At 43.1% G+C, this 23824-nt stretch overlaps 1 protein-coding gene across 4 annotated transcripts in view; it reads left to right on the top strand.

Annotated features, from left to right (window-relative positions):
• LOC146326395 (transcription factor COE1-like) overlaps positions 1 to 23433 on the top strand; it is an 85922-nt gene extending 62489 nt beyond the window's left edge. The window contains exons 11-17 of one of the 4 annotated variants that reach the window (XM_084718647.1): positions 2208 to 2296; positions 9148 to 9213; positions 10599 to 10761; positions 11940 to 12119; positions 15957 to 16154; positions 18104 to 18172; positions 20399 to 23433. In XM_084718647.1, coding sequence (XP_084574773.1) covers positions 2208 to 2296; positions 9148 to 9213; positions 10599 to 10761; positions 11940 to 12119; positions 15957 to 16154; positions 18104 to 18171 — 764 coding nt within the window. In that variant the 3' untranslated portion in view covers position 18172; positions 20399 to 23433. Of the gene's footprint in view, positions 1 to 2207; positions 2297 to 9147; positions 9214 to 10598; positions 10762 to 11939; positions 12120 to 15956; positions 16155 to 18103; positions 18173 to 20395 lie in introns of all 4 variants that reach the window. The other 3 variants (XM_084718649.1, XM_084718651.1, XM_084718650.1) reach the window with 3 other exon arrangements.
• Positions 23434 to 23824: the final 391 nt, after the last annotated feature.

Genomic DNA, 23824 nt, shown 5'->3' with positions numbered 1-23824 from the left:
GGCGCCTTCGCTCTCGGTTTTTACACACATATGAGTCCAGATACACACTTGCCCAGGACACACACACAGCCACAGACTCTGAACACACCATCTTATTCTCTACATGCATAATGTAGTGTGAAGTATATCCATGTTACAAGCTGCACATCTGTCTTTCATTCTTATAAAAGCATAATATGCAAAATTTCCCTAAAAAAACATAGTACAGACTTAGATACATAATCCTCCATCCATCCATCCTCCTCCTATTTTTCTGTGCTCAGGACACTTTTTACCAGCCCAAAACTTGGGTATTTGACATCCTGGGAATCCTTTTTGAGCATTTTAGATAACCATTAGCAATGCCAGCTAGCTAGCAAACATTATCATCTTCATTCAATTTTGACGGAAACAAAATAAAACTCACCAAAAACGTCTTTCCCTGTTTCAGCAATCACCAGTTCTGGTTTAGTTGAAATTAAGCCTTAATTCATTGTGTTAGATGAACATGATGAACAGCAGGAGAGGATCCAGAGGGAAGTCATCAAAGACATCAGTGGAGCAGCAGTGTGAAACAACATGTACACCCAGATTATTTTTAAATCTATCTTGTTAAATGAAGAGTTTATTTTGACCAAACTACCAGAGTTGGCGATTGTTGGAACAGTGGACATATCTGATGAATTTTATTTGGTTTCCCAGCACCTTAGGGCAGAATCACGGCTAACCAATGTCCACTCCATAAACGACCTTGGTGCTGTATTCTCTGTTGGTCTCTGAGGTTGTGTGCGTCCCAGTGGCCGCTCATGTTCAGAGCAGCTAACAGCTAACAGATACGGTTAGCTAATTTAGCAGCATGTAAGCTAAAGCCACCATCCGTCCATCAAAACTCTCTAATTAAATAACTGAGAGTTGAGGCTGAGCAGCCGGACGACATCAAAGGGGAAACCAGAAAATATTCTCCAGGAGATACCGTCCAGTTTCACCCCAAATCAATGGATTAAGCTGTGCGGGTGTAACTGAATGGATTTATTCTCCTTCCAAGCTCCACTGCATCATACGGCAAGGATGAGTCATCAACAGTTTGTAATCATTTTCCAAAAAACCAACTTTAAACTACCATTCAAACACGAGAATACCTACAAAACTGACTGACCGACTTTTAGTCTAGTATGGGAACTTCAAAGATGAAAGATCAGTAAGTTTGCAGGCGAAGGTAATATTACTACAGCACTGACAGCAAGAAAACAGAAGTGCAGCTCACTACAGTACACACTACAGTACGCTGTGCAAGTAGAGAGAAGGCTGTAGCCCAGAAAAGTAGTCAAGACGGTTATCCATGTATGTGCACTGCCTCCCCAGGCAACCCACAAAGAGAGGAGGAGGAGGAGGAGGGAGGAAGGTAAAAGACAGAGAAGAGAGAGAGAGAGGGAGAGGGAGAGTACATTAGGAATGAATTATGTGGAGAGAGCACTTATCCAACAATCCTCCTCTGAAGTGTTTGTACTATAAGCCTCAGATCTTCATTGTATTTATTCTAATGTTTAAATATTCATGGTAAATCTTCTCATATTCAATTACCGTAGCACGACCACAGCATGCCGAGAGAGTGCTTTCTCCCTGCTGCCTGGATGATCCGACTCTGTGTGTGTGTGTGTGTGTGTGTTTGCATGTGCATGTGTGTGTATGCGACTGTCTCTATGCGTGTGTGTGTGTTTAGCTTGTTCCCCGGAGCGATCAAGCCTTTGTTATATTGGAACCAGGCTCTGTAATTGCTTATATTAGTCGCTGATCAACGCAAGACCACAGGACACACACACACACACACACACACACACACACACACACACACACACACACACACACACACACACACACACACACATGCAAGCACACAAACACACATACACTCTGGCTGATTCCTGACAGTCTTTTTATTAAGCACCAAAGCAGGCGACAGAGAGAGATTCATTACATCACAGGCAAACAAAGACACACACCAGACTTAATAGAGAACACCCACATTTTTCAGCGTGTTTAGTTTAATGTTGAAATATTCATGTAAAACCGTGCTTAATTCAGTCGTTTCTACCGTAGAGGAGAGAATCACTCGTTCCTCCTGCTGCATCTCTCAGTTGCTGGTGAACAGTAGGTGTTTTCATTATTGAGAATCAACCATTAAACGTTTTTTTCTTTTTTTTTTCTCTCCTGTCTCTCTTTCTGCTTAGCGCTGAACGAGCCAACCATAGACTACGGCTTCCAGAGGTTACAGAAGGTCATCCCCAGACATCCCGGAGACCAAGAGAGATTACCCAAGGTCAGTATTGGAAGGGTTATTTTTAAAACATGTTCCACTACAGTACATACTCTGAAATGTAATTTGTAACATGTTCCTTTAGATTACTCAGGTTAAGTAACATATTATAATACTCTGGATTACTTTTGGAATACTTCAGAATCACCTTGTTGAGCCTATTTTTCTGGGTCGCTCTGAATGGAGTTAACACTCCATTTGCGGTTCTCATTAGGTCACATAAAGGAACTTCCAGTGAATATAATGTGAATCATGTGTTGAATATCGTATTTGCAGCTAATTAGCAATACATATGAGCAATTCGACTGAGATAATTAGCTAATTAGACAGATAGTTAGCCATACTAGCTTGCAAGTGAAGCCAAATTTTACTTAAACATAGTCCAGAACCACAGTTTGCCTCAGGGGGCCTTACAATCAGCATAGACGGTCTCTGTCCTTAGATCCTCATTAGCATGACAGAGCACACCGGCACGACAAAAAGGAACTTGAACTTCCCTCAAGGTGCGTCTTCAAATTAAAAAAGGAGTCTTTTGATGTAGAAAGCAGCATGGTTGATGGCAGTGATGTTGCAACTTTCTTGACCGTGCGTGTAGGTAAAAAGTTTTATGTATCTTCATGCCACAAGCACATTCCTGACAGCGTCCTCCTGGCTGTCTGTCTCCTCTCGTGTGGTGTGCAGCAGGTGCCAGGGCTCGAAATTAACTTTTCCCCCTCAGTGTCCCGCAACTGTCCCGAATTCTACTTTCAGCTGTCCCAGACTTAACAGCCATTGTCCCAAATTGAATTTCTTCTTTTTTTTTCATTCAACATAGTCAATATAGTTTAATAACTTTGTTTCAGGAGGTGATGTCACTTTATTGACTCAGTCTGGTCCACCGCTGAAGTTCTACTAGTTGTTTCCTGCAAAAGAAAATTCAAATCATCTGAGATTTTTACTATTCTGCTAGTCAGTGGTTGAGTTATCATGTATTGTTTAGTTTTTGATGAAGTGATTAATAAATGTATTGTCACAAACTGCAGTGATACAATAGAAATGTACACTGACACCTGTCACCTGAACAAGCCCCCTTTTTGCCACGACTTGTCTCAAAGGAAGGACAAAATATGAGACCACACATGACTTTTTAAAGTAAAATACTTTTTGTTTAAGTATAAGTAAAAAATATAAGTCTAGCCAAACTGGACTGAGGCCTGTGGGTCGTCACAACTATAAGAATCATCCCTCGTAGTAAAACTATTTTATTTTAAACACCATGACAGCATGTAAGCGTGCATGTGACAGAATAGAGCTTGAATTTGAACAGTTAAAATGATACGTATCCCAAGATGACACATAAAAGTGATAATTTACTTTGTTTCTCTATTGTCCCAGATTCGTCCCAGACACTGTATCTTTATGTCCCTGGTGCTTTTTTATTTTATTTTTTATTTTTTGGCCCTAGACATCCTTAATTTCGAGCCTTGGAAGCTGCACTGCACACAGAAAAATTATTGCACGTTTATAAAGTGTATGAATGGGAAATGCGTGCCTCATATGAATCAAATTAAACAAAAACAAAGTAATCCCTTCAAGTAATCTGTTTTTAAAGACAGTAATCATTCAGAAGTAGCACAAATTTAAACTGGAACAAAATACTCATATTTTGAATTTTAAATATCACTCCCCAACCTTCCCCGAGGTTCAGTACAGTCCCCTCCTCTAATGTGACTGGTTTGCCACATGCAATTATTTTATAGGAATATGTCTTGGTAACAGTGGTACAGAGAGGTATTGACAACTTCTAGAGTTTCATAGCATGTATGGATATACATGGCACAAGGGCAGCGTGACCTCACGCACAGAGGAATGATTGTGCGCTGGAGACAGTGGGCTATACATGACACTATGCAGCATGCACATAAACATTTTATCATATGTTCATGGTCATTTTCTGCTCAAACAAACACTTTATTTGCATACCGGACGAGCGCACAAGTGACTCTATTCATCCTTCCACTGAGTGTAAGGTCATTTAGACTGGCAAAGTGGGAGAGGAGAGGAAAGGAGAGGGATGGAGGGAGGAAAAGAGGGAGGAAAGGAGGTTGAGGGGGAGAGAGGAAGAGAGAGGCAGAAGCAGGTTAGGTGATCCATCATAGCTGTCCAGTCTTACCTCCTGCTGGGTCAGTGGATCGAAGTCAACCCCGGGTGGACTTTATTACTTCCAGCACACACACACATACACACACAGAAATGCACACACACACTTCTCTGTGCCTGTACGTGCACACACACATACACACACCCACACTCAGTGGAGGGAAGTCACCATGAGGCAGAGATGGAGAGCTCAGGTAGATGCAGAAGGAAGATAGAGAAATCACTTGTCCTCGCTTTGTGTCATGTCTGGTGGATACAAGACTTGTCCTGGTGAGTTCTGGTCTTTAGCCTATCAACCCCCTGTATCTCTCTAAATATCTTTGTATCCATCCATCTCTCCTCCTGCTCTCCTCCTCTTCCTCCCTCACTCTGTGGTGTCTCTTTCTCCTCTAAATGAACAGCGGTAGCTGGCAGGCCCAGTTGTTCATTTCAGCTCTATTGATTTGTGCCTTTATTGAGGTAATAACAGTTTGTTGACCACACTTCTCTCAACTGTTGGCCTCAATCATGAGGGAGAGGGGCAGCGGCGGGGGCACACACTGGCAACTTCTTGTGCTACAAATGTCCATTCATGGCGGCCTTGGCAACGCCTCTCTGTGGATGTTCTTCATCAGTTTTTAATCAAGATTAAATTGATTGAGAATTCGATGGGATTCTTTAAGGGATAGTTTATATTACTTAATGTGGGATTGTATGAGGTACTTATGAATAGTCAGTGTATAACCTGCAGTGGACGGCGGTTGGCATGTCCCCAATTTGTCAGCGTGGCCGCTAAGCAGTGTTTTATCCACTTAAAAAAGGTCCATCTGAAGAAAAAATTCTATAAGTTAAGTGTACACTATATTTAAAAGATTTTCAGCACTTAACTTGGCCATCAGACAGCATTTTCTAAAGGGAAACCACAGTTACCTAAGCCAAATGTTGCTCTCTCTAAACCAACCAAACTCAATTTGTGAAATCAGATATTTTACCTCACAGAACACAGGAGTTCCTGTTCTACCGCTGCCTCGAATCCGTTAGTTTGTTTGTGTTGTTGTGTCACTTCAATCAATCTGAACTAACCTTTTTAAACTGAGACATCACACAAAACACAAATAAAGGAACAGATTGAGTTGTTAAGCAAAGTAAAATGACTGATTTTACCCATGGAGTTTGGTTAGTTTGGGGAAAACGATATTTGGTTTCTATAACTGCGGTTTCTTGTTAGAAAAGGCTGTCTGACATCAGTGTAAAGTGGTGAAAATACACTACACTACTACACTAGACTTAAAATGATATTGATTGAGTGGCTAAATTATGTTTTGCTGCTGACTCTGTCCACAGCAGTACATTGCTTTGCTTCCATGCTGGTGCACCTCCCTGCTTCTCCAAACTGCAGGTGTGCTTATCAATAAGTACCTCATAATACGCCACATTTAATAATCCAAACCATCCCTTTAATGCACACCCCTACACACACACACACACACACACACACACACACACACACACACACACACACACACACACGCTGAGCAGTGAACAAGCAGGATATCTGCCAGTGCCTGTTCTATCTCTGTATGCTGTGGTAATGATCCAGTGTCCAGCTGAAAACAGCCCCCATACTGCGCCGTGGCTAATAGTCAGGCAGTCAGAGTGAGGAGGGAGTGCTGGGTAGCTCCGGCACAGCCAGACTGCAGGGTGTTTAGCTCGGGCTGTGGTGTAGCTGGGGGTCTGGGGCCGGCTAATGAGTGACCGCCCTGCCAGACGGGGCCAGGCTCTGCTCTGGATCAGGTTCCCCTTCCTGTTGACGTCTCTGTGGGCCTGACTTTACGGGAAGAGACCCTGCGCCCAGGAAATGGTCTCCCCTTACAGCAGCAGAGCTGGGGAGGCAGCACGGCGCTAACCACATTTATCTGTTTATCAGAACGACTCTGGAGCGCTGCCTAATCGCGTTTAGCTGCTGGACAGATCCCTCTGCTAACGAGAGACTGATAGGTACAGACAGGGCACAGGACCACAAGAGAGAGTGATTAATAGAGAGAATGAGAGAGGAGAAGAAGAAGAGGGAGACAAGAGAAAGTAGTTCGGAGACACAGGTGGAGATTAGAGATGGAGACGCACAGACAGAGTGGAGTACACTCTTAGAAACAAAGGTTCCAAAAGGGTTCTGCTTAAAGACCTGAGGTTCTAACCAGACCCATCTGCTTCTGAAGGACCCCTTTTTCAAAGAAGGGGGTTCTTTGTAAGACTAAGAGTTCCATTAAGAACACTTTTCAACCAAAGAACCATTTTTGAAATCTGGAGGAACTGTTCACCCCCTGGGTGGTTTCTATATAAACCTTTGGGATTTACAAGGGTTCTTGGTAGAACCTCCCCCTTTGGTTCTATGTAAAATGCATGGAATATAAAAGGGTTCTCAACAGAACAGTCCAGGTGCCCTCTTGATGAAACCCTTGGGATATAAAGGGGTCCTCGGTGGATCGCCCTGTGTTGGTTAAAGATAAAACCCTTGGAATAAAAAAAATGTTCTTGATAGAACCCCATGGGTGGATTCCTCTTTTTGTTTCCACCAAAGTAGCTCTCGTTGTTCAACTTGTTCCAATCGATATCTTTGGAACCTTGGTGCTATCTAATGATTGAGCAGTTTTGAATGGAACCATTGTAAATAAGGAACTCATCAACAGAAGGCCTTGCAGAATGCAAAAGAACCTGTAGAAATAGACACACCCACCCTGGTTCCCAAGGAAAACCTGCTATTTTTGGTTCCAGTTGGGAACCAGCTTATACTTGGAATGATTCAAAATTAGATGCTTGAACCAGAATGGGGCCAGTTCCATGTTGGTGGAAGTGGAAGTATGATGGTTCCACTCAAAGCAGGTGGAAATGTGGGAAGGTTCACTAGATTGCACCAAGGTTCCAAGGATTTTGAACAGAACTGGTGCAAGAACCAGATTTGGTTTGGTGGAAAAGGGCCCAGAGGGGATTCTTGGGTGGAAACTTTCACAGGTGGCTCTAAGTATAACCCTTTTTGTTGGGTTCTGGGAAAAACTCTCTGAAAGGGTTACAAGTGGAGCCTTTATTAAAGGCTTTACCAGGATGCAAAAAAGGGTTCTCCAATGGGGCCAAGCCAAAGAACCCTTCATGGTTCTAATTAGAACCTTTATTTGTCAGAGTACACTAGAGCTGGGAGGCTATGAGACTCATACCTGGTGCAGAAGGAGGCAAAGACATGTTTTAGATGAAGTGAAGGTTTCACGTGTCCCTCCCTGAACACCGTCACACTCCAGCTGCTGATCTGTTTGTGTCCTAATGCCTCACACTTCCCTCATTTCCCCTCCTCCTCCACCTCCTCCTCCTCCCTCCCGTCATCCATCCATCTACCTATCTAGCAATCCCTGGGAGGCACGGGGGAGTCGAGGAAAAGCAGAGAGAAGGAAGCGAGGAGCGGTGCATACATACTAAAGAACCACTTACCTTCCTAGGGCCTCTACATCTCTCAATCACCTCGAGCAGGCCTCCTCTCTGGTTCTCCCCTCTTTCCGTCTCCCCCTCCTCCTCCCTTCCCTGCCTCCCCCAGATAGTGCTAGTAATGGGAGGTTAACACAGAGGCAGCGCTCCCATTATTGAGTGAATTTAGCACCTCGGACAGCGCTCTACAATCTTTATTGCTTTGCTGACCCTCTCGTCATGTCCTGGGCGTGCTCGACAGCCTCCACATGTGCGTGGCTGCGTGTGTGTGTCTGCGTGTGTGTGTGTGTGTGTGTGTGATATGAGGTCTGATTGAAAGGCGGTGTGTCACGGAACAGAGAGCACACATGCTCCAGGGCTTGTTCACAGCGAGGGATACACTCAGGAGGGTATAGCGCACAGCGTGTGCGAGCGAGAGGAGAAGGAGGGGAGAGAAAGAAACGAAGGGGGGGAAGGTTGGAAGGGAGGAGGAGGAGGATGGAGGGGGGGGGGGGGGGGGCTGCAATTTTCTGGTTGTCGCGCCTCCAGCATATATCCTGGCCCCGGCACATTAACTTTTAAAAAGGGTTTCGTAGGGCTGTAGGTGTCTACATCACACACACACATATAACGACTGCCTGGAGTCACACACTCATACACTCAGGGAGGGGAGAAGAATAGAGACGGAGAGAAAAAGAGGAGAAAATGAGTGCGGAGAAACGGCAACACCGCGGAAGGATAAATGTTTGATGTGGGAAATTCCACTCGGCGGTTTTCACCTGAGCAATGATGTTCTACATTTATCACACAAAGTGGATGCGGGGCTATTCACTTGGATCATTACCGGGGTTAATACGGGGCATGAGACGGGTGTGTCCCCACTGACGAGGGGAGTTGTATAGCCGTCAACCTGATGATATGTTGTGTTAAATGAGATTGATGCGCGATCATGTGCGCCAGATTCACGATCGGGCAGTGACAGCGGGGAGGAGGAGGAGGAGGAGGAGGACGCGGAAGATGGTTGACTGATAAAGAGATATGGGCTCATGTTTTATTCACAGATAACAGTATCTTACCTCTGCTCTCCCAAACTGCCCCGGCTGGTAACAAAGTGCCGGGACAGGCCCATTTCTCTTCTTCCTCTGCCTTCCTCTCTTCTTCCACTCTCTGTTCTGCATTCACAGCATAATGCAAGACGTGAAATGTAATAAAAGTGACTGAACTCTTTGAGCCGTCACACTCATGATCAATCCCCTTCTCCTCTTTCTTGCGCTTCTTGATTGTAGGAGGTGATCTTAAAGAGAGCGGCGGACCTTGTAGAGGCTTTGTACGGGATGCCTCACAATAACCAGGTAAACACTCACACACGTACAAAAAAAAAGCATGTACACAAACATCAATATCTCTCCTCAGATGAAATTATGTTTGCGGTTCGGACCACTGGCAGCATCAAAGGCTGCGTCTCCGCTGGCCCTCGCAGCACCCCGCTGCGCTCAGGCAAGAGCTGGGACCCGCAAACACACTCGTGGGAATAAGTTAGCGCTTTTATCAGCCGGTGTGTTGAGGAGGAGAGGAGGAGAAGCACAATGGAAGCTAAACACAGGGGGAGGAGAGGAGAATAGGAAGAGTATGGGAGGAGGAGGAGGAGGAGAGGAGAATGGAAACATGAAGAAGGGAGGAAGAGGCAGCCTAAAGATTTGATGAGTCTGTTAATGAGGCTTTCCTCCATTTACTGGAACCAATCCCACCACTCCCAGTGACCACTGATAAAAAACACTCAGCCTACTAGGTTTACATGCGCAATATCTCAAGTGGAGATCTAGCATTCTTGTGAGACCATAAAGCCTGTGCTGAGGGCATATTTTCTCTTCTTCTCCCCTCCTCTCTTCTACAGCCCGGCCGATATATCCCAGTGAGCGTTTTTCAGTTGAAAAGATGTTTAAAAACTGACTATGACCACCTGTGAAAAGACTTTAAAAACTGGTTCAAAAATTGAAGTTTTCCTCACTGACTATTTGGAGACGTTGATTGAATGTTCACATTTGGCACCATGTTTCACTGGGATTTGCAGGAGTGAAATTTTTCATCCTCTACGATGTGTAAATGAAAGCTTGTTGCATCTTTGGAGGTTGATTAGGAAAATACATCAACATTTCTTAGTTAAAAGCCAGAAGAAGTATTTTGGCACAGGTAGGCCTCAAACCTGAGCCACTGAGGAGTGAATCCTGTGACTGAAAAACACTGGGCCACCACTTCCTGTCAACTTTAATGTCTTTGTTTCTCTTTATACCACGTCCCAATGCGTATACCTTTGGAATAGTCAAAGTTTTAATTAAAATGCATGAATATTAGACTCCAGCAAGAAGTGCTATTTATTTATTTTTATTGGGAATCTTTTTGTTGGCAGCACACAGCCTGTTGAAAAAAGGGTGGAAAGACATCCAGACTGAAAATCAACCAGTTTTTAACTAGAAATCAATGTTTAAATCCCAGTTGGTTTTCACTGGGATCAGTCGACTGATATTATCAGCCCAATATTGGCCTATCACAGCTGTATCGGTCATGGTTGATAACCACATTTCAGAGATCACTGCAAAAAATGTGCAGAAGTTTGGACACACCCTCCCATTGTCTTGAAAAAGGAAATATGACTGGTATATATTCTATATTTCTTCTGTTCTCTTCTCTTCTGCCTCTCTTGCTGACCACAGCTTTTTTTTCCCTCCCTCATTGTCAGGAGATGATTCTGAAACGAGCGGCAGACATCGCGGAGGCCCTCTACACATCGGTGCCACGAGGGCACAACCAGCTCGCCAGCCTTGGCAGCGGCTCGGTCCATGCTGGCATGATGGCTGTAAACTCCTTCACTGGGTCAGAGGTGGCACAAACGGCCAATCAGGGTGAGCAAACTTGACAGGGAGCAATTAGAGTCTGTAATCATGGGAAATGTGGCAGGGATTTTTTTTTGTGTGTGTGTGTGTGTTTTGAAAGAAGGATGGATAGTAAAGACAAACAGTGCAATAGGGGATATTTTATTTTTCATGTGGGAAATTGAGAAAGGTTGATTTAGGAACACAGGCTGAAAAAGGAGGACAGAAAGAGCAGGAGGAGGGGTAAGAAACAGGGAAAACTTGAGACGAGGAGAGAACGAAGGTAGGAGAGTGAAGAATGGGGAAAAAGAGAGCCGTGGATGGAGTGCGATGGAGAAATATGAGTGGGTCCTAGGGGTGTGTATATTAGACTGGGGTCGGCCCCTGTCTGACAGAGAGAGATGTGGGTGCAGTCAGTGGTGATTCATCACATGTATCAGGGGAAGGAGAGGACCGGCCTCTGGATATGTCTCAATACTTTCAATGAGCTTCCTCGCCTCTTCCTCCGTCCTTCATCTTCATCTGGAAACGTGTCCAGATGTGAGGAAAACAACAGATATCAGCTGCGTGACTTCTGCCCCGCAGTTTCCAACTCATAACAGATGAGGACGGGGAATTGGTGGCACCTAATTATAAAGAACAGTAGAGAAGCGCGGCCCTTGTTGCACTAGAGAGCAGAAATTCCTGATGTTCAATTCCAGCTGTTTTTTTTTTTCTCCAGTGTCAGCGTGTTGGACCTGAGATGTATATTTATAGTCTTCTTTCCATCTTGTCCTCTTTCTGTGAAACATAAAGGAGAGAAAGGTCCTGTCAGAAAGACTGGCTTCATTCTTTATAAATTACAGTAGAGCTGCAGAGGCCTTTTACTGTTAATTGCCTTATCAATATATCTAATTTTGGAGAGGAGCCAGTGAGGTTAAAGGCCTCTTGTTTCAGTGGTTGGATCGCAGCGAGTTCTCTCTCATATCATTCTTCCTCCGCTCTGTTCATTGCTTTCTCGCTCTGCCATATGCTGTCTAAGATTTTTCAAAAAATTTCTTTTGGCTTTTATCGCCGTGTCCATTAGCCGTGTAGGGGAAAGAGTATTTGGCAGCGTTGCATGTAGGCTTTCTCGTTTTGGTTTTTGTCTGCCATCTGCTACACCCTCCCCTAACACCTATTCTCTCTCTCTCTCTCTCTCTGTCTCCCCTTCTTTTCCCTGTCCATAGGTTTCAGTAGGAGTACAAGCAGTGTGTCTCCTCATGGTTATGTCCCCAGCTCCACTCCCCAGCAGAGTAGCTACAGCTCTGTCTCCACTAGCATGAATGGCTACGCTAACTCTGGCATGGCAACCCTGGGCACCTCGCCCAACTTCCTCAATGGATCTGCAGGCAACTCGCCCTATGCTAGTGAGTAAATACACCACATCCGAGATCTGAAACAAAGACTGGATATTAACCCCGCAGACCCCAGTAGTTTAAAACACGGCTATTTTGTAAGAACAAATAACAGCAATGTGGCAGAAGATAGTGTTCCTGGCAGCTTACATGAGAAAAATCGCTGAATTTATACGTGGAAAAGTCGTGATTCAATCAGCCCTTCCAACCAACTCTTTGTGGCACCTGCCCCCGCAAAAAAAGCCTCCATGTTCTGCACGAGAGTTGAGTAGGTCCCACTGTTTACTGATGATGATTATGTGATGTAATTTGGGGAAAAAAAACTCACAATGTCTTTGTCGTTTTCCACGATGGTGTTGTAGGTTGTGTTTTTGGTAATTTGTATAAGAAAAATACCTGAATACTTGACCTGGACAGTTGTCCCTACTGACTCTTTACTAACAGCAAAAAAAGATTTCCACTTCTGGTTATTGATGACAACTTTAAGTATCTGCAGCACAAAGCTTGGGATGCTTTTCCATGTTTTAACACACTGGGAATGATTTTAAAATGTAAGATCGTGGATACTATACTGAAAAACAGAACGGCTGTTCCGGCGCGCTATGAGGTCTAATGTCAAGGTTATAGTGGACAGAGCTTCAAGGTCTGAGAAGTGAAGCCAATGCAGAAGTGTCTTAAACATGCATTCTGTCTATTGGCCAACAGGAGGCGACCTCATTGTTTGCAAAAAAAAGTTTGATTGTATGTACTCTTATGGCAAAATGAGTGTACTTCTCACTTGATTTATGACCTCAGTAAACACTTTCCAGGGGAGTTTATAGCCTCTATCATGAGCTTCAAGCCTTCTTCAATACAGCATAATGATAATTATGGTCCCATTTAAATTGAAATAGACAATAAAGCAGAGTATGTTTAAGGACAGGGCTACCTTATGATTGACAAGTCATTATCAGTGAGTCGGTCCAGTGCAACACACAGGGCTCTCAAAACTCAGCTGTCAAACTAGACAGCGCTGATCAAATATGGATCAAGCATGTTTTAGTTTACCGTTCGGCTGTAATATGAGAAGGATTTCAACCAGCTGCTGTCATAATGTGTCGGTTTCCAAGTGAGCCTCCCAAAACTCAGATCAACTGCTACTACGGTGCCTATTTCCCTTCTAAAATGTTTTCAGAAACATATTTTAGTGTACTGTTTAGCTGTAATATGAGAAAGATTGTAACCAGGCAGGCCGCCATTATTTCCTGCCAAACGGATGTGCCAAAACCAAGTGTGGCCGAAGTCATGGTACGTCACCCACCAGCCCCAAGCTCTCATCGGTACTGGACATAAAACAGTTGCAAATAAACAAGCCCCTACTGTATAATGCCAAAGTCGAGGCTTGACTTGATTAACTGTCTACCTCAGTGGAATTTTGTCTGCTAGTCCACAAACCAGCGGCTGACATTACGGTCGGTTCACACTCGATCTGAAACCAGGAGGGGACGACACAACCGAGGCACAAGAAAGATCGACTCTGAGCCCTTTGAACATAAAAGAATAAGCGTTTGTCAGGAACTGAGAGCCGGAGGTGGAAATAAGAAGTGACACACAAGGAGAAAGTCATGCAGTTCAGCTGGCTCATCTGTTTCTTTAAGAACAGAGTCAAACGCAAATCCCCACTTTATTGGCCAGGGGAGCAGATCACCTAGCACACCCCAACACACACACACACACCACCACCACCTCTGCTCACACACACACATTCACCCTCTACATTAAAGACCCTTGATTAAATCAATAAACTAATTGCTAGAGAAGCAATTCCATTTCAGCGCTTTGATTCCTGGGTGTTAACAAGTATTTTAACAGGCTCATCGGCCCCACACAGACACTTTCAATCAATGGCCCCTCGGCCTGCCTTTGTAGGTCCAATTTTCATTAATTGATTAGTTAGGCCCCTTCATAAATGGATTATGACTTTATTGCGAGGATTTGTCAGGAAGAGCCATAAAAGCTAAGTGTTGGATAATAACAACAATAAAGGCAGAAGCAGATATCAGAGGGCAGGTGAAATACGACTTGGTTGATTGTAAAATCACTGAGGGGGAAAATGCTCTTAGTGTATTAGCAGACAAAAGACAAACCCGGGAGAAGTGGATGGATGGGATGATGTCAGGGGGAGACAGGATTTGGGCTGTGAAAGAAACCCTCTGGACATTTTTGTGTGTGGATAAATCTCACAACTGTGACTTACAGCGGGCGGCAGATATCTTGTATAAAACCTTAATGTCAAGAATAGAATATTTCACAACGTTTCTGTTTCTTGTTTTTTATTCCAGAACACTGTTATGCTGTTCTATGTGGGAACTCCTCACAATATTTAATCCAGAGCTGATAGCTGTTTGAAGCCATGGTCATACCAGAATTTAAAACAGCAAAAATTCACAGAGAAATCCAATCTTTTATCTTTTTCCAATAAAATGGTGGTGATCAGTGGAGTTAAATTTTTGGGCCAAAAGAAAGCCATCTTGGCAGTGCTGACTTTCAAGGGAACAGGTAGCCAGATTATCCAAAATGGAGAAAGCTATCATAGCTGAGGTTTTATTCAACCTTTATGTTGCAGTATTAACTTCTCTGTAGCAAAGACATGTTTAACAGACAGAGGTAAATTCCTGCTGGCTGGTGTGATAGTTGACTAGCTACAGTAGTTAGCTAGCTAACCCCTGCATCACCAAACTTCTACAACCACATTGTTGTTGCTTGATGCATGACAGTATTTGTACCATAATTTTAACTGTTTGATGTTTAATCAGTTATTCCAAAAAATGGCAAATGTGCAATAATTTTACCATTTAAATAAATGCACAACAAAGCCACACTGATCAAGCAGCTGGTAAAGTAGATTTTTGTTCTGAAGGTTAAGAACAGAACAAGTGACTGTGTCTTGGCCTGTGATTGACTCTGTGTAAAACAATACAGCTGCAGATTACACATGACCGAGTCTGCATGTAACATGGTGCATAGCTTTGCCATTCAATGTGGTGTCCTGGACCCTTTCCAGGTTGTTTCAGTACATATGATTTTGTCTTTTGTTAAAGTCTGATCATTTTAAGGTTGCGGTACAGTATTTGCTGTATTTTCCATCTGGCAGCACTGAACCACATATTTTCAAAGACACACAGATGGATTTTACTGTAACCAGGCCTTCAGGCTTTACATTATGGCACTGATTAGAACGCTGGACATATGATCAACAACTGTAGATGACAACATGCTACTAAAAAGACAAAGACGCAGTGATTATTGTCAAGCAGATGTTGTCAGCCCAAGTGTTGGGCTTTACTGAAACCACTTGATCTGGCTGTTCATTTAAACCTCTTGCACGATTATCTGTGAAAAAAGGTAACCCAGGAGAGTCTTGTTTGCAAGTTGCCCTGAGAACAAATTACGGGTACAGCACCCTGAGTTAGCGAGGAGTTGTTTATCAAGCAGTTGCATCCCTTAAGCAACAGGATGAGTCATCAAAACAGACCGATCAGAGGGAAGAAAATGCTCTGGGCTGTTTTCGGTGCAAGTTTCCAACTAAACACATTTTTGTCTTAGCTATGGAATATCTAATTGCCAGGTGACTGCAAAAAAAAAAAGTCTGAGCCAGTTGATCTGAGTCCAAAATATTATCCCTCCTGCCATCGTCCATTGACCAGTCCCTTTCTGTTCGTCCCGTCTGCCCGTCCTCTGCCCTCGGCCCTCTCTCTAACCTCGTCTCTCCCCTTTCCGTCTTCATCGTTCCTCCCTGTCATTCTCTCCTGACGTGCTCCCTATGACCCCCTTAACCCCTTCCTCTCCTCCCCGTCTCTCTTCCCTCAGTCGTCCCGTCAAGCCCAACCATGGCCTCATCGACCAGCCTGCCCTCCAACTGCAGCAGCTCCTCCGGCATCTTCTCCTTCTCTCCAGCCAACATGGTGTCCGCTGCCGTCAAGCAGAAGAGCGCCTTTGCCCCCGTCGTTCGACCCCAGAACTCCCCTCCACCAACGTGCACCAGCGCTAATGCTAACAGCCTGCAAGGTAAGCCGCTGAACAGGGAGTCAGCTGGCATTTATTTGCATGGTGCCGGATGAATTCGGAGCAATTATTTTTTACAGTAGAGAAAGGCGAAATCTCTCCCGTTCTGGTGGTTCTTAAAAAATATCAACAATAGACAATGGAGAGAGACAAATACTTCTTGATCCTGTTTCATTTGTGCCACAAATTGCACATATGATAAGTGATGAATTTACAAATCTCAATTCCAAAAGAAAAAGTTGGGACACTGTGTAAAATGTACATAAAAACAGAATGCAATGATTTGTAGATTATTTTCAAACTGCATTCAATTGAATACAGTACAATGACAAAATATTTCAAGTTGAAACTGATCAACTTTTTGTGAATACACACTCATTCTGAATTTGATGCCTGCAACAAGTTTCCAAAAATTTGGGACAGGGGTAACAAAAGCCTGGGAAAGTTGTGGAAACCTCAAGAACAGCTGTTTAGAACATTTCACAGGTAAACAGATACACTGGTAACAGGCGATAGTATGATGATTAGATATTGAAGGAGCATCCTCGAAAGGCACTGTCGTTCACAAGCAAGGATTGGGCGAGGTTTACCATTTTGTGAAAAACTGCAAAGGCAAACACTTTAATAATGATTCTCAACACACAATTGCAAGGAATTTAGGAATTTCACCATCTGCAATCCATAACATCATTAAAAGATTCCTAGAATCTACTGAAATATCTGCACATAGGGAGAAACCAACATTTAACGGGGCTGTGTTACTTGCATTATGGGTAACTTGCACTTGCTTATGTGAAGGCACAATTCATGCTGAAAGGTAAAAAAGATTTGGGGCAACATATGCTGCCATGCAGACGATGTGTTTTTCAGAGACGTCCTTGCTTATTTCAGCAAGACACATTCTGCACGTGTTACAACAGTGTGAGGTTTGGATATCAGACTGCAGCCTGCCTGCAGTCCAGACCTGTCTCCCACTGAAATATGAAGCACAAATTACGACAACAGAGACCCCGGACTGTTGAGAAGTCGTATACATAGCAAGAACGTGAAAGAATTTCACTCTCAAAACTTCAACGATTAGCGTCCTCAATCCTTAAACCCTTAGGTGTTGCAGGCATCAAATTCAGAGTGAGTGTATATTTACAAAAAACAACAAGGTTTTACAGTTTGGACATGAAATATCTTGTTTTTGTACTTCATTCAATTGAATATAAGTTAAAAAGGCATTGCAAAACATTGCATTTTGTTTTTAATAACATTTTACACAGTATCCTTACTTTTTTGGAACTGGGGTTTATAAAAGAGAAAGTTGTCATTTGTTGTAAAACTGTTGACTGTGAGGATTTGTAATTAGAAACGCTACGCACCCAACAGTCGCGTAAGTGACGTCATAACTTTCTCCTTCCAAAAGCTAATGTTAGCCGCCTGTGTGTTTTCATACTGCGATTTAGTCACATGAGCAATGGGTCTTGCTCATTCTTTCACTTCAGGCTGATAAAAGGACCAGGAGTTGTTGGACAAACCCCTTCAGATAAAATAATGTTAGAGATGACATGAGCGATGCAGTTCATTGAGCAGTTTCACACAAAACTAAATGGTACTGAGACAAACTGGGACTTTCTTGATTTGTAAGATGATGCTAAACATCATATGTGTAATTCAAATGGCATTTAAAACTTATCTGTCTCTCGCTGATGCCTACAGTTCATGTTTTTTTCTGAAGAAAGGTCCCATGGGACACGCAGGACTTCGCCTCTCTAAACTAAGATAACAGTCCTGTCTGTACCTCTTCATCAAGCTTAAATCCTGCTCTTCTTCACCTCCTTATGATAACAATTTCTCACTTTTACTCCCACTTCTTCCTCCGATTTTCCTTTTCTTCCTCCTCTTCACTCCCTGTTTTTCCTTTCTTTACCCTCCTTGAACCCCCTCACTCTCCTTCCTCACTGTAGATCAGTCTTTTGTGGACTCTAGCAAGTACTCATCAGCCAACGCTCTGCAGGGCCTGGCCTTCTCCTGAAGTATGTTATGCTTCTCTTTTCTCTGTTTCTTTCCGTGCCAACACTATCCCACACCGCTCATTTGCACCAGCAGCTCATCCTGCCCTGCCCTTCCTTCTCTTTTCTGTTTTTATTTGTCACTCTTGACTCTTCAGAGCGACACCACGCCACGCCACATGTGTTCCATTTCCTGTTTTCACTTCCTGCTTCCTGCCTGTGCTCCAGTGTAGAGAAGTGGTGGGGTGGGTGGGTGGGGGGGGGGGGTTGTTATGCCACCACGGGTCATTCTGCTCTCCCATGTCCATTGAATGCAGCGCGCGGGGTCTGCTCGTCTAGGCAGGATGTTGTATGGTGTTGAGATCCTGAGAGAGAGAAATGATGGATGGGAATCTTTATCAGAGCCCCAAGCTAAGCACTTCCTCACTTCCTCTGTCGGCGTTGATGAGCGCTGACCACGGTGACCCAGAGGCCATCGGCCACTGTGCACTGATCACACTGACACACACACACACACACACACACACACACACACACACGCACGCACACACACACACACACACAGCCGGAGACACTTAGGAAATAACCAGGGAATTAGTGAATTGAGGAGAGAGGGGAATCAATGGGGAGCCAATATGTTATATGAAAAATTCCTCCCTGTGATGGCTTCTGTGTTAAAGTGGGGGGAAGGGAAAGGGGTGAGGGGGATGTGGGAGCCAGGAGGTGAAGATGTGAGAGCTAGTGGAAGGCAGCAGAGCCAAACCAGTATGGGATTTCTGAAACCTATACAGATTTTAGAGGGGGGAAAATTCACACATTACTGATATGGTGGCTGATGTAGTGAATTTTGAGCTGGAATAAAAAAATGACCTTTTTTATTTGGACTGAGCACCAATATAATAATGCAAAGTGACTCAGAGGCTGTTTACTGAAACAAACAACTTTATTAAATGAACAATATGTAACAATTGCTTAAATAGTCTAAATAGCAAGTTGAAGTGAGTTGTTTCCCCCTACCTCTTCCTCCCCACATTCGAGGAAGCTGAGGCAGGCTGCAGGAACACTGCAGGAGCACAAGACGAGCGCAATATTAAAATTTGATGATAACGAGCGATGACAAGTCCTACATTGTAAGCGTAAGCCTGTCATCCTGCAAACGAAAGCCCACTGCTCTGAAAATGCACTCTCTGAAGTTGGAGTTCAGTGACTGCCTGCCAAACTCCATAAACATATTGCACAATTTAACTGTTATAAATATCTATTGATTCTTACAACTCATAAACAGATATTTAGTCATTCAGCGAACATTTGGCATTAATTTTAACTCAGATTAACGTGTAACAAACCTACAAAAGCAGTCGTTCCGGCCCAGAATGGAAACGCCGTGGTTGTGGTGTTGTTGTCAGCAAGTATATCAACTCTTTGATGACATATCATGGTCATATAAATACATTACGGATTACTCCTTTAAATAATATTATATATGTTATTTAATATACTAAATAATAATGCTGTCTGTCAGTTAGGGGCAGCATTTACACCCACACGGAGCTCCTCTTATCCTGCTAAATGTTCCCCGTTGTGCTGAATCTAAATCATCCCAAGCATCATTTTCTGCATTGTATGTTCTGTTAAAAAAAAAACAAAAAAAAACAAAGGTTTCATATCAGAAAATATATATGTCATTACCAATATATCTACGACAGGCCCATATCGGTCAGGTTTTAAAGGACAGAGCATGACATAAGAAGGTAAAAATGTGAATAAAGCTGCCTTTATTCCACTTCCATTTTCAAGTGTTGAGCGTTATTTCATCACCTCTGTCATCCGACGTCACTGCGTCTCCCTCTCATGTTTGAATTATGCTCCGTAATGCACGCTGGGCTCACACAATGTAACTGCTAACAATTAACAGTGGCAGCTCTTGCATGAAGCTATTCAGAGGGCCTGCGAGAAAAAGGAAAAAAAAAAGTTGAATGATGTCGTCCGTGTGCGCCAAGTTAGCGGCGCAGCGGAGAAAAATGTTTTGATTTCGGGGCCTCGGAATGAAGAGATAATGAGGGAGAGTCGTCTTTGTTCGCCAGATGCTGGAGCACATTTCTGCTATGTGACTGTTGTGATGACAGATGAAACCCAGCAATCACATGACTGACCTCTCTTTCTCTCTCTCTCTCTTTCTCCCCCCCTCCACCACCACCACCACCACCACCACCTCCACCATCTTCCTCCCCCTCTTTTCCCACAAAGCAGCGATTCCCGGGATGATCGTTCCACCCATGTAGAGGATCTGGGATAGCTGGAGATTTGGGAATGTTGAGAGGAAAAAGACACAGTAGCGGAGTCTGGCGAGTCTCTGCTACGCTCCGGAGCTGAACTGAAGGAAGTCAAGATAAGACGCAGGACTCTGTTAAACTCAGGCCTTTCCATTGGGATTTCATCTGAAGGGAGGAGGAGAAGGAGGAAGGAGGAAAAAAAAAAGGGACAATACGAACCTTTGTGATGTTATTTCCCTCTTGGTTGAATTAGTGTAGCTTCTCTGACACCGCGTTGGATGGAGTGTATAGAGACTGATAGTTTACCCACAGTGTGACACTGACCTCATGAAAAGAGCATTTATTTATCTTTATGTTTATGCCTGTAAGGTTTGGGTTTGATTACTGGAGGCCCCCACGCCGTCTCGCAATCTCGCACAAACAACAAGTGAAGTGTTGGTTTGGCCATGAAGTTTACGTAACCTCTGTCACAATAGAAGATGCTTTCCCCTCAGCTCGGCCTGCTCGCTAAAACCACATAACAACACACTGGCCAAATGGAACCAAGGTCAACAACACAGAAAAACAAAGAAATACAGAGAAGAACAAAATCAACCCTCAATTTTTTGCTGCTAATTATCCTATAAATCTAAAAAAAAAAAAAGTGGAATAACAAAATCGCCCTATGATAATTCAACACCAGAAAACATGCCTTTCTTTTCTTTCTTTTCTGTTTTTTTTTTTCAAATCGTTTGGTTTGTTTGTTTGACTTTTAATAAAACTGTGAGGATTGAGCTGTTTGCAATATGCTTTTTCTGCTTGTCATGTGAAGAAAAGGTGATGATTTAGCCAAAATTGATCGGAGATGATAGTGAAGACTTGAAAAGCCAGAGGGGGGTGGGGGTGGGGGGTGCGTCCAGCCAGCACTGTACTGAAGGAGTCTAGCAAATATCAAATTAGAATAAAAGCGTGATATATGTGATATATTTTTGTATATAAAAAAATGTTTTTCATTTGATGTTTCTTTTCTCTTTTTTTTTGCGATAGCTATAGTTTGAAATGTAAACATTAAATGTCTTAAGGCAGCTTCTCAGTACAGAAGATAGATTTACTGTGTGTTGTCGAATATCTCATCTGCTAAACATGAGAAACATGGATTTGGATACAAAAAGGGGATTCCTGTAAAATATCCTTATAAATAATGTATTTATCCCTTGTATTTGTACATTGCCTCTCACCCTCGTTTAGTTGTGTTGTGTAAGTTTAATACAGTAAGTGAACATATTTCACAGTGTTTTGTTTCATTATTTACTGTTGTCTCTCACTATTTAAATGTGACTTTTTTTTAATCTTTTTGTTTGTTTTGTATGTTGATTGTTTTGCATCGGTATACCATGCTTTCATTTGTTGATTCAAAAACATGCCATTGTCTATTTTTGTATTATTTGTAAGTTAATAAAAAAAATTTCAGTTTTTTTCCTTATGAAAATGTTTATTGTATGGCAAAAAAGTAGCATCTTATTCAGAGTATTTGGTTGAAGTAGATTTTTTAAGAATATATACACACATTAATATATACTGTAAATCTATATCTTTTTGTTTGAGGCTTTCAGATTGATACTGTTCTTGAACTGATAATATGCATGGGTTCTTCTCTTGAGTGACACTTTCTTTTTTTGTGCGTGCAAACCAAGAGAACTAAGAAATTGCTCTGTGTTTTTCTTTCTTTAAGTTCCTCTTTTTTCCCCCTCTCTGTTCTTTCTGTTCCTATGTTATTTATGCCTGCTTACATACTGTATCTATATACTCTTTCTTTTTTTTTCTGTCACTGTAATCTTTACCAGCAGTCTAGATGCCTTAACAATGCAAACCCATTCTTCATTCAATCACGTGTACAGTTTTCTACCCTCACCACAATTGTCTATTGCCACAGAGGAATTCATGGGAACTTGGGGACAAAGCACAAACCCACTCTGTTTGGTGGTGAAGCCAGACTAGAATACAAAGAGCCATAATTCAACAATCACACACACCCCGATGTACTATAATGCTACAGCAATGGCACGCTTTGAAGGACAGTCGACGCTGAGAGGCCCGTCTCAGCTGTGCTCATTGCACTTTAGTGTTCACAGAAACACTTCATGTCCTTTTTTTTTCTGTAGCGATTATGTAGCTCTTTTTTTTTTCCATTAATGAAATAATTTCAACCGCATGCTGGTAATATTTCTCATTAACCACAGGATCACAACAGTATGACAACGCAGCGCTGTGTTAATTGTAGTACAAAGGGGTGCACAGTGAAGACAGGCACTGTCACAGCACAATTTTAATCTCACACACAGAGTCTTAGGTCTGACTCTGGTATCTGACAGTCGATCCCCCCCCAGTCCTTCTGTCCCTGTATTAGCCTTCGGACAATACGGCTTCATTACGAGCTAAACAGAACAAGAACAAGTGAGGAAGCATGAAAGGGAGCTCCTTGGCCCCTCAGCCATTTCTGTAGTCTTTTCTTTGTGTCTGCCGTGTGTCTTCAAGCTGTTGCTGGACAGAGAATAGGGCTTTTCTCTCTGCTTTTCTTTTCTAGAGCCTGGTTTTGTTAAGTGGGTAGAAAGGACCGTTTTAACAGAGGCGCCTGCTGACAGACGAGTGTTTTTCAGGCACTTGTGTGCCTGCGCTGGTCGGGCCGGGGCGGGAGGGGCCGCACCATATCTGTTTCAAATGAACTACAGAGGTCTGTTGTCATACAATGGCTTCTTTGTAAGCAAAGTTCCATCCTGATTATGAATATTGGTTATGGGTGACAAAGTTTTGTATTTAGGTAACAAACAACAAAAAAAAAGATGCAAACCAAATAGCTGGTGTCTATTTTTTCCTCTGTTTTGTCTTTGACTGCAAATACACTGAACAGCTCTATGATATAAGGGAAGAAAAAAATTCTACTGTATAGATTGTTATTGTTTTTGATGAAAATTGAGCTGTAAGATAACTTTTGGACTCTCACAATGTTGAATTAAAGTTACCTCTTGTCTGTGACTTGTCAGTTGTCATTTTGTTATTTTTTAAAGGCAGAATATGCAGGGGTTTTCCCACCCAAAAAAAACAATGCACTGACTCACGCAAATATAATCGCTCTCAATCATCACTCGCGACTAACCAGAGGTGCGTGGCGGCGCCTGCACCTGCAGAGTCCCCGCCCTCCGCCTGTACCTTCTTTTTATCTTATTTTGCTGTGCTCGCGACACTTTACCAACCCAAAGTGTCAGTGTTTAGCACCTGGGAATGAGACTTTCTGGTGCGTTTACAAATGGATTTCTGTGTCACAGTTGCAGAACATAGATTTTGCTGCACTCAACATGTGAAAGATCGACTGGACGTATCATCTCCAAACAGCTGACAGGCAGTTAGAGGAGAGCTGGCTATAAGA

This window comes from Lutjanus erythropterus, chromosome 5, assembly GCF_056507025.1.
Source record: "Lutjanus erythropterus isolate fLutEry1 chromosome 5, fLutEry1.hap2, whole genome shotgun sequence".
In the NCBI taxonomy this organism is placed as follows: Eukaryota; Metazoa; Chordata; class Actinopteri; order Lutjaniformes; family Lutjanidae; genus Lutjanus; species Lutjanus erythropterus.
Note: the sequence above shows the minus strand (reverse complement) of the source record. Positions and strands in the feature narration are given on the sequence as shown.